Source organism: Thalassophryne amazonica, chromosome 8, assembly GCF_902500255.1.
Source record: "Thalassophryne amazonica chromosome 8, fThaAma1.1, whole genome shotgun sequence".
In the NCBI taxonomy this organism is placed as follows: Eukaryota; Metazoa; Chordata; class Actinopteri; order Batrachoidiformes; family Batrachoididae; genus Thalassophryne; species Thalassophryne amazonica.
The window spans coordinates 1,632,482-1,650,120 of record NC_047110.1 but is presented as its reverse complement, the minus strand read 5'-3'; the positions used below and the strand labels follow the sequence as shown (position 1 = coordinate 1,650,120).

The following is a 17,639-nucleotide window of genomic DNA, read 5'->3' as shown; positions in this document are numbered from 1 at the left end:
TTATCGATTATCTGTAACTTCTGATACATTTTTGGGTGGTTTATTGGTTTATCTTTTCAGTTATCTTATTATCTGTTATCGAAGTTAATTTTTTTGGTTATCTGTGCCCACCACTGAGTACATGTAAAACCAAACACAACTTTGGGGGGCAGCACAGTGTCTTAGTGGTTAGCATTGTTTCCTCACAGCAAGAAGGTCATGGGATCGATTCCCACCTGTGGCCTTTCTGTGTGGGGTTTGTATATTCTCCCCGTGTTCATGTGGGTTCCCTGCTCCGGCTTCCTCCCACTTGCAGGTTGGTGGATTGGTGACTCTAAATTTGTTTGTTTTTCTATATGTGGCCCTGCGACAGACTGGTGTCCTGCCCAGGCTGTACCTCGTCTCACGCATTATGACTGCTGGGACAAACTCTAGCGCCCCCTCGCCCCACCCCGTGACCCTTGATTGGAGCAAGCAGATACAGAAAATGAATGAATGAACAACAACGTTGAGTCAGGTCTGGGAACACAGGTTGGTGCTGCACTCTATGAAAGCACCTTGGATGGCAGTCAAACCAGTAGGGACCCAGGCTACCCCCCCAAACAGTAGCCATCCATCTGTCACTGCAGAGCAATACATGAGTGTGTCCTTGGCCTTTTCCTGATCCTTGTGTCAGCAACACTGAGAAAAATATTGATGTTCCCTCAAAATGCAAGTGATGCTCCACATCTGAGTCTCACCAATGAACCATTCATGTGACACCAAGTCACTGAAGAAGTACTCAGAGATCCTCCAAAAACACCAAGTACCAAAGACACCCCATCATCCCCTTTGATCACTAGGTAGAGTCCAGGTCTCACAACCATACAGCAAAACAGGAGGCACAGGGACCATAAAGACTTGGAACTTCATTCTCCTCTGTCTGTGGACACCAGGACACAATAGGCTCTTCTTGGGCAACTTTTGATCTCAAAGATGTAAGTGACTCTCTCAGTGAATTTGACACCTTCACCAGATGGAGATACACCTCTGATAGTCAAATCCAAGAAGTAACTGAAAGCCTGAATTTTCATCTTGGTCCATGGCAATCCCAAACCCAGACACTCCAACTGCACATTCAGCTGTCCAAGTGCTGTGATCACATCATTTCTTCTGCAAAGTTCATAGCATTGTCTGCAAAGTTGAGGTCCTTGTATATCTTTTCACCAACAAAGGCGCCTGTGGTGCTGGACTCCACAAACCTACCAACACCCACTCCATGCTAGCAACAGAATAGGAACCACAACACATCTCTCTTCAACAAACAGCTGAATTCTGTTGTATGGCTGGGGGGCCTGGCTGCCTTTTTGTTTCTGTCTTTTGTTTTTCCTTCCAGGTGGCTTGCATTTGGGACTGAGCGGCTGTGTTGCTGAGGTTATCAGGACCTCACCCTGATCACCTGCGGCTCGTCAGGACTCACAGCTGTGGTGCATCTATATGGATTGGAACATGGTGGCATTTAAGACTGGAGTATACAGTGTGTATTTGCCAGAGACTCGACCTTGTGACCAGACGGGTGAGATCGTCGTCTCGGGAGCCATTTCATCATCAGTGGATGCAGAGAATGTCCAGGGTTTGATGCACGGTCTGTGAAAGAGGAGGGGGTGAGGTCCCACGCTCGTCAGCACACTTCCTGAGGTACGTTAGATTTTGTGACTAACATTTATACAGTCAGTAAATGTGGTGTCCCTCACACCTTTTTATATTGAGCTGTATGTTAGTCATGTATCGGCTTCCACTGCAGTGGAGTTTTGTGAACTGGATGTTCCATGCCTGCAGGTTGGGAAGCTGATTAGTAATCAAGCCAGGAAGTGTTTGCTGTTTGTACACCTTTAAGTGTTCTCTCTGTGTGTAGAGTGTGGACTCACATAATGGTTCCTTCTTTCACAGACTCGGTTTGTTGCGGCCACCTGGGGGGTGTCGGCGGGGTCCTTGGGTCCGAACAGCTTCTGGCTCCGGACCGTTAGCGCTGCTGGGAGCGCACCACGCCAGACCGCACTTTCTTTTGTTATTTTTTGTATCACTGTTATGTATTAAATTCAGTTAGCCTTTGTACCGTGCTCTGCTTATTTCATACTGGGTCCTTCAAACGCTGGTCGGTTCTCCGAGCTGCGTCCGACACATAACAGTAGTCTCTGGCCAAACATCACGGACCCAGCGGTAGCAGAGACAGTAACGCGCCGGGAAGGCGGCAGCAGACGTTCAGTAGTTATCCGGATCAGTTGCGGGTGCTCTCCGCCCGGATGGTGCGTGTTTGAGACCCATTGCTGAATACTGATTTGTGCTCTCTTGCAGCCGTGTTCCTGTGTTGTGCCTTATCCGTGGGTCGTGGTGGAGTGTGACTGGCGACGGCTTCGCGTCACGCTCCGACCGGATAAGAGGTTTAAACGGGAGCTGCAAGAGTGTGTCTGTAATGGGTGCACGCGCACGGCGGAGCTCTGTGGCACGGGTCGTTGAGCTTCCTGTGTTACAGTTGTAGCCCCATTTCCCCGGATAAAGATAACTACTGCGTCTGTTGTATCAGCTCCGGCGTTATTTAGTTGAGCACATTTTGGTTGTGTGTTGCACACAGCTGTGCACAGAGATGCAGCTCGTTTGTTTTCTGTCACCAAAGGGGTTTTTTTCATTTTTAGCACTTTGGCTCCCTCTTTTGGTGACTTAGTCACATTACCGTTAAGCTCTTAAGTTAGAACAGGTGTGTTCGATTTGTTTGAGCTTAACGGTATACGTCACTGATTTGTTTTGTGTTAGTTCATTTCGTGTGGGTGTTTTTTGAGTTTTTTGTGTGGGATTTTATTTTTTGTTTTTCACTATTTAGTGTCTGGGGTCGTGACCGTGCAGTTCTGCCAAAAAAAAAAAAAAAAAAAAAAAAAAAAAAAGGACCCGAGCAACCTTATGTCAGTCTGTTAGTCTTTCTTTTTATTTTTTATTTTTTTTCGGTTTCGCCTCCCAGGGTTTGATGGGACGGTCCCCTGGGGGGTCATGGGGGGGGGTATTTGGGTTGTTGTTTTTTCTTTCTTTTTTTTTTGTTTTGTTTTTTGTTATGCCCTCTCTTCTCCTCTGACTCCAGCCGTGTGAGCCGTAGTGTCGGCGTTGCTGGAGTGGTGCAGTTAGGTTGTGCTGGGCGTTTCCCAGGTAACCTCTGCACCCGGGAGGGGAGGGGGGGTTTGGGGTATTTTCTTTTTCTTCCCTCTCTTCTCCTCTGGCTCCAGCCGTGTGAGCCGTAGTGTCGGCGTTGCTGGAGTGGTGCAGTGTGGTTATGCTGGGCGTTTCCCAGGTAACCTCTGCACCTGGGGGGGGGGGTGTTTTCCCCCCAGTTTCCGCCCTCAGGGTTTGACTGTGGTGTCCTCTGGGGGGGAAAGGGCTGTGGGTCCATCTAGCCATAGACGGCCGGGGCTGGGTCCGTTGGTCGTGAGGGGAGGCATCTCCTGGGGTTGACGAGTGGTCCTCTGGGAGGCGCTGGGAGTCCCCGTGGGTGACGTTGGATCCCAGAGGGACCTCGGCTGTGGTTATTACTCCTGGAGCTGGCGGGAAGTCCTCTGGGGGGTGTTGGTCCCTACATGTCGTTTGGGGGGGGGGGGGGGGTGTTTTAGCGCTTTTATTTGTAAGCTTAAGTTTGGGGTTTTTCTTTTCTCCTCATCCCGGGGTTTGATAGGACGGTCCCCTGGGGAGGGGGGGGGGGTTTGGTTGTTTGTGTTTGTCTTTTTTGTTTTATGACTAATGACCGCACATGGTTGGATAAAGGCTGACTGCACAGGTTTAAGAACTCCTGGCCACACCTGTGCTAAGTGACTGACTGAAACAAAGGCAAAGATGCAGCCAGAGGAGAGGACATCAACCATTCTGTTGGAAGACGAATGCAGATGCGGTTTCCAGCCATGGTCCCTGGAGGGGGGTGTTTCTCCTGGGCCAGGTTTGTGTGGTCGCCGGGAGGCTTCCCGTGAGGGTGGGGTACTGTTGTATGGCTGGGGGGCCTGGCTGCCTTTTTGTTTCTGTCTTTTGTTTTTCCTTCCAGGTGGCTTGCATTTGGGACTGAGTGGCTGTGTTGCTGAGGTTATCAGGACCTCACCCTGATCACCTGCGGCTCGTCAGGACTCACAGCTGTGGTGCATCTATATGGATTGGAACATGGTGGCATTTAAGACTGGAGTATACAGTGTGTATTTGCCAGAGACTCGACCTTGTGACCAGACGGGTGAGATCGTCGTCTCGGGAGCCATCTCATCATCAGTGGATGCAGAGAACGTCCAGGGTTTGATGCACGGTCTGTGAAAGAGGAGGGGGTGAGGTCCCACGCTCGTCAGCACACTTCCTGAGGTACGTTAGATTTTGTGACTAACATTTATACAGTCAGTAAATGTGGTGTCCCTCACACCTTTTTATATTGAGCTGTATGTTAGTCATGAATCGGCTTCCACTGCAGTGGAGTTTTGTGAACTGGATGTTCCATGCCTGCAGGTTGGGAAGCTGATTAGTAATCAAGCCAGGAAGTGTTTGCTGTTTGTACACCTTTTAAGTGTTCTCTCTGTGTGTTGAGTGTGGACTCACATAATGGTTCCTTCTTTCACAGACTCGGTTTGTTGCGGCCACCTGGGGGGTGTCGGCGGGGTCCTTGGGTCCGAACAGCTTCTGGCTCCGGACCGTTAGCGCTGCTGGGAGCGCACCACGCCAGACCGCACTTTCTTTTGTTATTTTTTGTATCACTGTTATGTATTAAATTCAGTTAGCCTTTGTACCATGCTCTGCTTATTTCATACTGGGTCCTTCAAACGCTGGTCGGTTCTCCGAGCTGCGTCCGACACATAACAGAATTCACTGGGAAGAACTCAGAGGTCCTGCCTCCATTCCACGCAGCACTCAGAGCACTTGTGTGTTGGCCAGCTTGGAATTGTCTGGATGTCCCAAGAGAGAAGCTCAATCACCTGAGTCAAATGCTTTGTGAAAATGTAAAGAAGCAAAGCTGATATTCACAATTCCATTCAATGTCTACTTGTTGAGTTAGGATGAGGTCGATGATTGACTTTTTTTGGTGTGAAGTGAGACCAAAAATAACTAGCCAGACTAACTGTCAGTTGTACAATCTGGGGGACATCTGCAGGATATCATCATGAAGTTGAAGGTCAAGCCCATATTATCCATAGGCCCTTGAAGGACCAGAATATGCACATTCATTTGTTCTTGAGGAATAAAAAGAACATCATCAATGCTTCTCTCTGGATTCTGTGCAGCAGATGCACGTTAAAATCACCAGTGTTAAATTAACACTGCCAGTGTACATATGGTCCCACTCTGACCAGAGTAGGACCATATGTACACTGGTAGTGTTAATTTAGCACTGTCAGTGTTAGTTTTACACTGGTGAATTTACTGGGTGAGAGTCTGATACACATTGATACCAGTCTGTCACAAGTTACGTCCACAGGCCAGTACCAGTTTGAACTGAGACAATGCAGATGAAGTGTTTTATGCTACAACACAGGCAGGGAGTGTGACTGGGAACCAAAACCAGATCTACATATTTTTAGCCCAATTCCTTATCTTATTCCTTATCGTTCACTATTGCTTGACCACCTTGCCAAAGCATGGTCCGTCCTCTGTTTGTTTGGACTTGAATAAAAGAAAAGAAAAACTATACAAAAAATTCAAAGCCAATATTGGTAGCAGATCCAGGGACACGGTGAAAAGCTCGAATACCTGGGAGGGACTCTGAGTAGAGCCACTGCTTCTTCACATTGAAAGGAGCCATCTGAGGTGGTTCAAGCATCTAGTAAGGATGCCCCATGGTTGTCTCCCTTGGGAGGTCTTCCAGGCACGTCCAACTGGAAGCAGGTCCTGCAGAAGACCCAGGACACTTAGAAGGGAGTATATTTCCCAGATGTCTGAGAACACCTTGGAATTGTCCAGGAAGAGTGAGGCCAGTATCTCACTGACGCGCAACTGCTGGAGAGGAGGCGGAGACACAAAATTGTGCAAAAACGGGGGAAAAAGCGATAACTTTTTCACCTGAAATTTCACTGAATTGGTCCTCCAGATATGTGTGGGAATGAGGGCCGACTGTCTGCTAAATGCCATCCGGAGTGGCAGCGAAAATACAGCCACAAATCTTGAGCAGCCTGCACACGTACCGTGCGACAACCACTGGCATGACGTGCAGCACACATGCGAAAATCGAGTGGCACTGGCCTGGTCTTTACAGGCACAAGGATTTGCCCGTGAATACTGACAGAGGCTCAGCAGCACTGGCACCGCTGAAATGATCACACATTTGCATACACGGTGCTCAGGAAGGAGTGTCAGGGTTTGCAATTGTCACGAGGGGATGGCTGCAAACTTCACCTCAAACTGTACAAGTTTCCTCGCGGATGCCATTCGCAGGCTCTCCCAGATACGAGCCTTAGAGGACCTGGCTGAGGAGAGGGAAGTGTGGGAGGAGCTGCAGAAAATGAATGAAGAAGTTGAATTTCTGCTGACTTCTTGTTGATTTAATTGCACAGCAATGTAATTTGTAGCTTTATCCAAAAATAGGAAATATAAAATAGTTTTCAATAACTGTATAAGATAATGTTATTGTACTTATTGTTGTAGGTGGGGATCGACATGGATCACTTTCCAAGTTTTAAGGATGATGTGGACTTCACTGAACGACTGGTGACTGAGCAGTCTGTCTTCTGTCTTCCAGCCTCGGTGAGAGACTACATCGTATCTGTATCATCGCATCTACACAGCTCATCAGGATCAAGACGAAAATACTATCGTGTTAAAATCCAAGACACCACATTGGTGTTTTGAAGGTTTATTGACGTTGACTTCAATGTGATCTTTCAAGTTCAAGTTCCTTTATTGGTACCCAGAGGAGATCTTTGTGGAATCAGTGGACACTTCGATTCCTCTCATATTCTCAGGTGCTGCAATCAGACTCACAATGGAGAAATTACATTTACACTCCAGTTACCTCAGACAGCAATTAGTCCACAGTTATTACTTGTTTACCGTAATAATGGCGCACATCAGAATTAAAGACAGCACATACACATTTGACATTGTTTATGTGCACTAAATTTGAAAAAGTCCGTTATCTGAATTGAGGCAAGTGGGTGAAGGTCACGCAGCAACCCTGAGTTGCGCCTCCGTCAGCTTGGGGGGAGGAACGGGGACCAGCTGCAGCTAAAACCGCGCCGCCCCCGCAGAAGGGAATGGATGACGTGAGCAGAAGCTGGAATGGGGGGTGTGTGATGGGTGGTAGCAGGGGGGTGGGGAGAGGGAGTGGAGCATGCTTCAGTCCTGTGAAACAGTTTATTGTCTTTGTGAGTTGAGATAAGAAACAGCCAAATGTTCACCAAGGCCAAGACATTCCCCTGGAGGAAAACAGCAGGGCATTTTGTCCTTCAGCCTGATAAGCCTTCACACAAGTAAGGTCTAACCTTACCAACCCCCAGAGCAAGAACACAGGCAACAGTGGTAAGAAAAAACTCCCTCTGATGATTTGAGGAAGAAACCTCAAGCAAACCAGACTCAAAGGGGTGACCATGTGCTTGGGCCATGATACAGACACAATTTAGAAAACAATTCACAAAATGAATATACAGGAAATGTTGCCGGTGCACAGGACAGGAGAGTTACAGAAGAAAAACACCCAGTCCCACCTCTGGATGGCGCTGCACCTCAAACAGAGAGAAAAAACAGAATCAGGCATCAGAAAGACAAGAAATACTGTATAATTTGTCAGAGTTAAGCAACAACAAAAACAGTAGAAATACTAAGGTGATCGCCGGCCGCTAGCCCTAAGCTTCACTAAAAGACCCAGACTTTAGATAAAGATGAGGCCACGGCACACTCCGTTTACTAATAAAATGAATTAAAAGAAAAAAAAGCATAGTAACATACTATGTCAGTATGCTGGCCATACGAAAGGGAAAATAAGTGCGTCTTAAGTCTGGGCTTCAAAGTCTCCACAGAATCTGACTGTTTTATTGATGCAGGGAGATCATTCCACAGAACAGGGGCACGATAAGAGAAAGCTCTGTGACCCACAGACTTTTTATTCACCTTAGGGACACAAAGTAGTCCTGCACCCTGAGAATGCAAAGCCCGGGCCGGTACGTAGGGTTTAATTAGGTCAGCTAAGTAGGGAGGTGCCAGTCCATGAACAATTTTATAGACTAGTAGCAGAACCTTAAAATCTGATCTCACTGGGACAGGAAGCCAGTGAAGAGACGCCAAAATGGGTGTAATGTGGTGAAACCTTCTGTTTCCTGTCAAAAGTCTGGCAGCTGCATTTTTGAACCAGTTGGAGAGCCCTAATGCTGGACCAGAAAATAGAACATTGCCGTAGTCCAGTCTAGAAGAGACAAACGCATGAATCAGGGTCTCAGCATCAGCCAGAGACAGGATGGGACGAATCCTCGCTATATTTCACAAGTGGAAGAAATCAGTCCTCGTAATATCTCTAATGTGGAGGTCAAAGGACAACATAGGATCAAAAATTACCCCAAGGTTCCTCACTTTGTCGGTGTGATGTATGACACACAAGCCGAGGCTAAGCGTTAGCTGGTCAAAATTGATTGTCTTATCAGAGTTTAAAAGTAGGAAGTTGCTAGACATCCAGCGTCTCACTGATGCAAGGGAATGTTCTAAGGATTTGATGTGTATGAGATTACCAGCAGTTATCGGCATGTATAACTGAGTATCATCATTTTAGAGCATAATGATAATTTGATATCGGCCTATAGTTTTTCAATACTCTAGGGTCAAGATTAGGTTTCTTAACTAATGGTTTAATCACTGCAGATCTGAAACATTTAGGAACAGATCCAGAGGTTAATGAGAGATTAATAATTTCCAGCACAGTCGGCCCAAGAGTGGGCCACAGGTCCTTAAACAGTTTTGTTGGTATAGGATCAAATAAACAGGTTGTGCTTTTTGTTGACGTTACGAGTTTTGTCAGCATGCCTAGTGAGATACTGTCAAATTCTGTAAATTTCGGTAATACCTCAGTAATGGCACCCACCTCAATAGCAGGGTGTAGTGGCTGGGTTAAGGCATGCTGGGATATGTTTAACTTAATATTGTCTATTTTCTTCTCAAAGTAATCCAGGAAATCTTGGGCTGTAAAAGGAAAGTGAACTACAGGCGGTTGTCCCTGAATAAGTGTTGCCACCGTGTCGAACAAGAACTTTGAGTTATGCTTGTTTTTGTTGATCAAATCAGAGTAATAGGTCCACTTTGTAGCCAGTACTGCATGCTTATAGTCTAAGATAGCATCATGCCACGCAAGGTGGACTACTTCTAATTTTAAACTACACCATTTCCATTCTAGACCTCTAGCCTTATGCTTGAGGTCACGCAGGTAATCAATGAACCAAGGTGACTGTGTTTTTGTGGGGGCGCGGTTTTAATAAAGGTGGCGCAATCATGTCGAGTGTAGTTTTGAGCACTGAGTTTAAACTATCCACAAGACTGTCTACTGACTGGTCATTATCCAAACATGAAGCTAAGATATCAGGCAGTCTAGCTTCAAGTTTAGTCATACAACCCCTGGCAAAAATTATGGAATCACCGGCCTCGGAGGATGTTCATTCAGTTGTTTAATTTTGTAGAAAAAAAGCAGATCACAGACATGACACAAAACTAAAGTCATTTCAAATGGCAACTTTCTGGCTTTAAGAAACACTATAAGAAATCAAGAAAAAAAGATTGTGGCAGTCAGTAACGGTTACTTTTTTAGACCAAGCAGAGGAAAAAAATATGGAATCACTCAATTCTGAGGAAAAAATTATGGAATCACCCTGTAAATTTTCATCCCCAAAACTAACACCTGCATCATATCAGATCTGCTCGTTAGTCTGCATCTAAAAAGGAGTGAACACACCTTGGAGAGCTGTTGCACCAAGTGGACTGACATGAATCATGGCTCCAACACGAGAGATGTCAATTGAAACAAAGGAGAGGATTATCAAACTCTTAAAAGAGAGTAAATCATCACGCAATGTTGCAAAAGATGTTGGTTGTTCACAGTCAGCTGTGTCTAAACTCTGGACCAAATACAAACAACATGGGAAGGTTGTTAAAGGCAAACATAGTGGTAGACCAAGGAAGACATCAAAGCGTCAAGACAGAAAACTTAAAGCAATATGTCTCAAAAATCAAAAAATGTACAACAAAACAAATGAGGAACGAATGGGAGGAAACTGGAGTCAACGTCTGTGACCGAACTGTAAGAAACCACCTAAAGGAAATGGGATTTACATACAGAAAAGCTAAACGAAAGCCATCATTAACACCTAAACAGAAAAAAACAAGGTTACAATGGGCTAAGGAAAAGCAATCGTGGACTGTGGATGACTGGATGAAAGTCATATTCAGTGATGAATCTCGAATCTGCATTGGGCAAGGTGATGATGCTGGAACTTTTGTTTGGTGCTGTTCCAATGAGATTTATAAAGATGACTGCCTGAAAAGAACATGTACATTTCCACAGTCATTGATGATATGGGGCTGCATGTCAGGTAAAGGCACTGGGGAGATGGCTGTCATTACATCATCAATAAATGCACAAGTTTATGTTGATATTTTGGACAATTCAAAGGATGTTTGGGGATGATGAAATCATTTCTCAAGATGATAATGCATCTTGCCATAGAGCAAAACCTGCAAAAACATTCCTTGCAAAAAGACACATAGGGTCAATGTCATGGCATAGGGTCAATGTCAATGAGCAGATCTGATTTGATGCAGGTGTTAATTTGGGGGATGAAAATTTACAGGGTGATTCCATAATTTTTTCCTCAGAATTGAGTGATTCCATATTTTTTTCCTCTGCTTGGTCTAAAAAAGTAACCGTTACTGACTGCCACAATCTTTTTTCTTGATTTCTTATAGTGTTTCTTAAAGCCAGAAAGTTGCCATTTGAAATGACTTTAGTTTTGTGTCATGTCTGTGATCTGCTTTTTTTCTACAAAATTAAACAACTGAATGAACATCCTCTGAGGCCGGTGATTCCATAATTTTTGCCAGGGGTTGTAGTTGAGGATTTGATACATAGCCACAGTGATAAATAAGGTTGTTGTTCTACTAAACATGGCAATGAAACTGTAAACCTAATAAGTGAGTGATCTGAGACCACTAATGCAAGAGGCATGATGTCAATATTCGTGACAGCAATACCATGTGTGAGAACCAAATCCAGGGCATTACCACTAATGTGCATCAAGTCCTGAATGCATTGCTGAAATCCTAATGCATCCACAATTTCCATAAATGATTTGCAGAGGGGATCAGAAGGCTTATTTATATGAATGTTGAAGCCACCAATAATCAGAATGTTATCTGCACTCGTCGACAAGTTAGAGATGAACGCACCAAATTCATCTAAGAATTCAGAGTATGCCAGGCGGCCTATATACAGTGACAAAGTAATACGACTGATTTCTAGTCTTCTGACCTTCGCAATATGAAGCATCATGGGCAGAGCAGAGAATCAAATGTTAAAATTTGTTATTTTTGTGACCACCAACAGCTATCAAACTAAACCTAGATTTATGAATAAGAGAAACACCCCTGCCTTGCTTTGCATCACGAGGGACATGACTAAATGTGCATGCTGGTGGGCAGGCCTCATTTAAGGGGAGGACAGATGTAGGTTTCAGCTAGGTTTCACATAACCCAATCATATCTAAGCGATGATCAATAATTAAATCATTAATCAGCAATGATTTTGAGGACAGTGATATTACGTTAATGAGAACCAGACTAAGGACCTCAGTTGGGTTGACAGTTGGGCTGTTTGGATTTAGGGGTGGTTCCACAGTAGTAGTAGTGAGATGCCTAGAAGTAGGTTTAGGTCTGAGACATTCCATGCTGGATATAGCTAGCACACACGAAATATTTGATATTGCTGGAACAGCCAACGAGCTAGCCTCAATTTCAACGTCATCCAGTGTAGTAATGGGTATTACATTTGCAAAGCATATCCCTCTATGATTTTTATGGATATGTCTGTGGAAACAGGGCACAGTCTCAACTTGATGAATTTTCCTCAGTGTATAACCCAATCAGCACCAGCCCCTCCTACCATAAAAGCAAATAAAAATAAATCTTCGACATCTTCCATGCAGAGTGGTGCCAAGCATGCAACGTGCCATTTCTCCTGGGTGTCAAGAACATAGCCTGCAGGATAGGTTCCATCTGGGCACGCAGGGTCCCCCAGCCCTGATTTCCTTGTATGTCAATAACGTTGAGAGACCAGCTGATCAATTCCATGGTTATTCCAAATATAGCTTGAAGAATTCACAGTCTGGAGAAGTTGGGACTTTTGAAGGTTGGAGCAGAGCCAGAAAAACAGAGAGAGGAGAAGATGTGACCCCCCTCTCCGAAGTCCCAGCTGGAATTTCCCCGTTAAGCTAATGAATTCCACACCCATATTTGTCATAAGCCTTGCAGGGTCTATAATCACCTGCTCTGTGGCCTGCTGTAAAGTCCTAATGTTACCCTAATGGTTGTCCGTTGCAGACGACGATGATGCCATGCAGACTCATTTAGGCAGGCTGAGATGGTGTCTCTGCATGTGGCTGTAGAGACCAATGCATGACATAGTGCCGGCGACATACAGGGCACTGGAGAGCAGAACCAGGTGGAGCCAGAGTTTCAGTGTCGGGTTGGTGTTGACGGGCCCGTTGCTCATTGGCTTCCCAGTCATAGGCCTCGTCAAAACATGTAGCTGCAGCATTGTAGGTAGAACACCAGGTGTTTAGGTCAGTTGCTAGGTGCTCTAAGCTCTCAGGGGGAACAGCCCATTTGTTGAGTGTAGATTTGATGTGGTCCTTGAATCTCTTTTTCTGGCCACCCACAGAGCGGCTGTCTTCAGAAAGCTGGTCATACAAAACTTTGCAAAGCATTTGGTTGACAGACATCCTGATTACATGACCTACCACACACACACGGTGTGTGTGTGAATATAGATATATACAGAGAGAGAGAGAGCATACACACACACACAGTGCATCCTGAAAGTATTCACAGCGCTTCACTTTTTCCACATTTTATGTTACAGCTTTATTCCAAAATGCATGAAATTCTATTTTTTCCTCAAAATTCTACACACAGTGCCCATATTGACAATGCGGGGAAAAAAGTATTTTTTGAGATTTTTGCAAATAACAACCCCTCCCCCAATACCCCCGAAGATCTCAGAGACAGGATTGTCTGGAAGCACAAATCTGAGGAACATTTCTGCTGCTTTGAAGGTCCCAATGAGCACAGTGGCCTCCATCATCTGTAAATGAAAGAAGTTCAGATCCACCAGGAATCTTCCTGGAAAGTCCTGCATAAATAGTCAGTGTAATTATTGTTATGAATAACAAATGTCTACATTTTTTGGTGTATACAAGTTGCACATGTGTATAATTTGCAGGACCTCACAAACTAGTAAAAAATTAAAAGCGACTTATACTCCAGAAAATACAGTATTATCATCTTGTTGTGAAGTACAGCCCCATTAAAAAACTTGGGTTGATGTGTAAAATGCAAATAAAAACAGAATGCAATGATTTTCAAATCTCATAAACCCATATTTTATTCCCAACAGAACACAAACAACATACCAGATGTTGAAACTTGAACATTTTACCATTTCATTGAAAATATGAGCTCATTTTGAATTTGATGGTATCAACACATCTCAAAAGTTGTAATAACAAAAGCAACAAAAGGCTGGAAAAGTAACTATTACAAATCAAAAATAACTGGAGGAGCATTTGACAAGTAATTAAGTTAATTGGCAACACAGCGGTAACATGACTGAGTATAACAGGAGCATTTCAGAGAGGCTGAGCTTCTCAAATGTAAAGATGGGCAGAGGTTCAACAGTTTGTGACAAACTGAGTTGAAAAATTATGGAACAATTTCAGAAAAATATTCCTCAACGTAAAATTGTGAAGACTTTGAAGATCCCACCATCTACAGTGTAAACATCTGGAAAGTATCCACAGCTCTTCACTTTTTACACATTTTGTTCCAGTCTTATTACAGAATGGATGAAATTCATTTGTTTCCTCAAAATTCTACACACAATACCCCATAATGACAATGTGAAAAATCACATGTACTTAAGTATTCACAGTACAGAAGCATTTCTGCTGCTTTGAAGGTCCCAATGAGCACAGTGGCCTCCATCATCTGTAAATGGAAGAAGTTCAGGTCCACCAGAACTCTTCCTAGAGTTGGACGCCCATCTAAACTGAGCAATCAGGAGAGAAGGGCCTTAGTCAGGGAGGTGACCAAGAACCCGATGGTCACTCTGTCAGAGCTCCAGCATTCCTCTGTGGAGAGAGGAGAACCTTTCAGAAGGACAACCATCTCTGCAGCAATCCACCAATCAGGCCTGTATGGTAGGGTGGCCAGACGGAAGCCACTCCTTAGTTAAAGACACATGACAGCCCACCTGGAGTTAGACAAAAGGCACCTGAAGGACTCTCAGACCAGGAGAAACAAAGTGCAGCAATGTACAGAGACATCCTGGATGAAAACCTGCTCCAGAGCGCTCTTGACCTCAGACTGGGGCGAAGGTTCATCTTTCAGCAGGACAATGACCCTAAACACACAGCCAAGAAAACAAAGGAGTGTCTTCAGGACAACTCTGTGAATGTCCTTGAGTGGTCCAGCCAGAGCCCAGACCTGAATCTGACTGAACATCTCTGGAGAGATCTAAAAATGTCTGTGCACCGACGCTCCCCATCCAACCTGATGGAGCTTGAGAGTTGCTGCAAAGAGGAATGAACCAAACTGTCCAAAGATAGGTGCACCAAGCTTGTGACATCATATTCAAGAAGACTTGAGGCTGGAATTGCTGCCAAAGGTGCATCAACAAAGTATTGAGCAAAGGATGTGAATATTTATGTACACAGGATTGCTTAGGTTTCTATTTTTCTATTTTTAATAAATTTGAAACAAAAATCTTTTTTCATGTCATGGGGTGTTGTGAGTAGAGGTTTGTAGGAAGAAATGAAGTGACTCCATTCTGTAAGTTTTTTGGGGGGGGGGTTATTTGCAAAAATTTCAAAAAATACTTTTTCATATTGTCATTATGGGGTGTTGTGTGTACAGTTTTGAGGAAAAAAATGAATTTCATCCATTTTGGAATAAGGTTGTAACATAAAATGTGGAAAAAGTGAAGCGCTGTAATACTTTCCAGGTGCACGGTGTGGGTGTGTTTATGTATATAAATATATCCTCTTCAAAAAGCATTTATTGACAGGTGTGACTTTTTTCCTAATTGTTCTTCCTGATTAGGATTTATTCTGTATTTTTATTGTTAAGCTTGTGGTTTTTTTTCTCTCCTGCAGGCTTTTGAGTATCCAAACTTCTTCCGCATCGTGGTGACGGTTCCGGAGGAGCTGTTGGTGGAGGCTTGTGGTCGGATCGGAGAGTTCTGCCGGCAGCACTACAGGCCAGGCAGCGGCAACGCCACAGCGCTGGACCTTTGACTGGGCTCAGACCAGATCTGTTCATCCATTAGAGACTGAAATATAAAAATTTGATATCAGTCTGTGTGTACGGCAGCGTGCGCGATTTGGTGATTGAACTAATTTTTGCATAATCCACATGAAATTAACCAAATTATTCATATTTCTATTTATACCACCAAATGGTGTGGAATTGTTTTTGTGTATTTGTAAAGTCGTCTTGTGCATGAAAAGTGATGCTGATCAAACCAGCAGCTTTGTCTTCACATACTGTGCTCATGTTTCAGTAACATTCTGAAGTATTCAGGGCAGAATAACTTTTAAACTTACTGAGTTATGAAATGAATAAAAGCAAGATTCCACCTGGAAGTCAACCAAAGCACAACGTCCACATCATTCATCCAAGAACAGATATTCTAGTTGGATCAGTTCTGGGAGCGAGCGCTGGTACGGTATCCACCACATGATGGAACTACACTGGGTCCTGGATGACAACCAGCAGACAACCCAGACAAGGTCACATGGGTGTGACCTCAGTTCAGCACTTTCACCACATACAGACACACTTCTTATGGACAGGTCCTGGATCTGAGTCTGGACCCAGGATGATCACAAACCCAGATTCCTCACTCACCTTCTCAACTGCTACAATCAGAGAATCCACTGAGTCCACAAAGATCACAGCTTCATCTGAGTGCTGCAGTTTCCTGAGGGACTTTGTCCAAGATTGTGATGTGCCAAAAATGTTCGATGTGCAACCCGTTACCTGCCAAGACTTTTGGTCAACACTCAGGCCTTTCTTGATGATAACTTGAGTTGCAAAGCTTCTGTGATAAAACAAAAACACTATTTAAGAAAGCTAGTTTGGATTCTGACATTCTGAGTAATTATTAACCTAATTCGAATTTACCTGTATAATTTACCCGTTTGCTAACCAGCGTCTTGCCTTTCTGTCACAATCTGATCTTTGTGAACCTTTGCACTTGGCACGTAGGGTTCATCATTCCACACAGACTGCACTCCGGAAGATGATGAATGATTTATTGATGGTCATGGATGCAGATTCTACACCAGTGTTGCTGCTGGTGTTGGATTTGAGTGCAGGGTTTGACATACAACCCCAATTCTAATGAAGTTGGGACGTTGTGTAAAATGTAAATAAAAACAGAATACAGTGATTTTCAAATCCTCTTCAACCTATATTCAATTGAATACACCACAAAGACAAGATATTTAATGTTCAAACTGATAAACTTTATTGTTTTTGTTTAAATATTTGCTCATTTTGAAATGGATGCCTGCAACAGGTTTCTAAAAAGCTGGGACAGTGGTATGTTTCCCACTGTGTTACATCACCTTTCCTTCTAACAACACTCAATAAGCGTTTGGGAACTGAGGACACTAATTGTTGAAGCTTTGTAGGTGGAATTCTTTCCCATTCTTGCTTGATGTACAACTTCAGTTGTTCAACAGTCCGGGGTCTCTGTTGTCATATTTTGTGCTTCATAATGTGCCACACATTTTCAATGGGCGACAGGTCTGGACTGCAGGCAGGTCAGTCTAGTACCTGCACTCTTTTACTATGAAGCCACACTGTTGGAACACGTGCAGAATGTGTCTTGGCATTGTCTTGCTGAAATAAGCAGGGACGTCCCTGAAAAAGACGTTGCTTGGATGGCAGCATGTGTTGCTCCAAAACCTGGATGTACCTTTCAGCATTGATGGTGCCATCACAGATGTGTAAGTTGCCCATGCCATGGGCACTAACACACCCCCATACCATCACAGATGCTGGCTTGTGAACTTTGCGCTGGTAACAGTCTGGATGGTCTTTTTCCTGTTTTGTCCAGAGGACACGACGTCCATGATTTCCAAAAACAATTTGAAATGTGGACTCATCAGACCACAGGACACTTTTCCACTTTGCGTCTGTCCATTTCAAATGAGCTTGGGCCCAGAGAAGGTGGCGGCGTTTCTGGATGTTGATGTTTGGCTTTCACTTTGCATGGTAGAGTTTTAACTTGCGCTTGTAGATGTAGTGACGAACTGTGTTAACTGACAATGGTTTTCTGAAGTGTTCCTGAGCCCATGCAGTAAGATCCTTTGTGGCTTCATAGTAAAAGAGTGCGTGTACTAGACTGGCCTGCCTGCAGTCCAGACCTG

General features: G+C 44.2%; 1 protein-coding gene across 2 annotated transcripts in view; it reads left to right on the top strand.

Annotated features, from left to right (window-relative positions):
* Window positions 1–16,674, top strand: part of tat (tyrosine aminotransferase) — a 110,277-nt gene extending 93,603 nt beyond the window's left edge. For both annotated transcript variants that reach the window (XM_034175677.1, XM_034175678.1), the window contains 2 exons: window positions 6,604–6,702; window positions 15,357–16,674. In XM_034175677.1, the coding sequence (XP_034031568.1) occupies window positions 6,604–6,702; window positions 15,357–15,497 (240 nt within the window). In that variant the 3' untranslated portion in view covers window positions 15,498–16,674. The remainder of the gene's footprint in view (window positions 1–6,603; window positions 6,703–15,356) is intronic.
* Window positions 16,675–17,639: the final 965 nt, after the last annotated feature.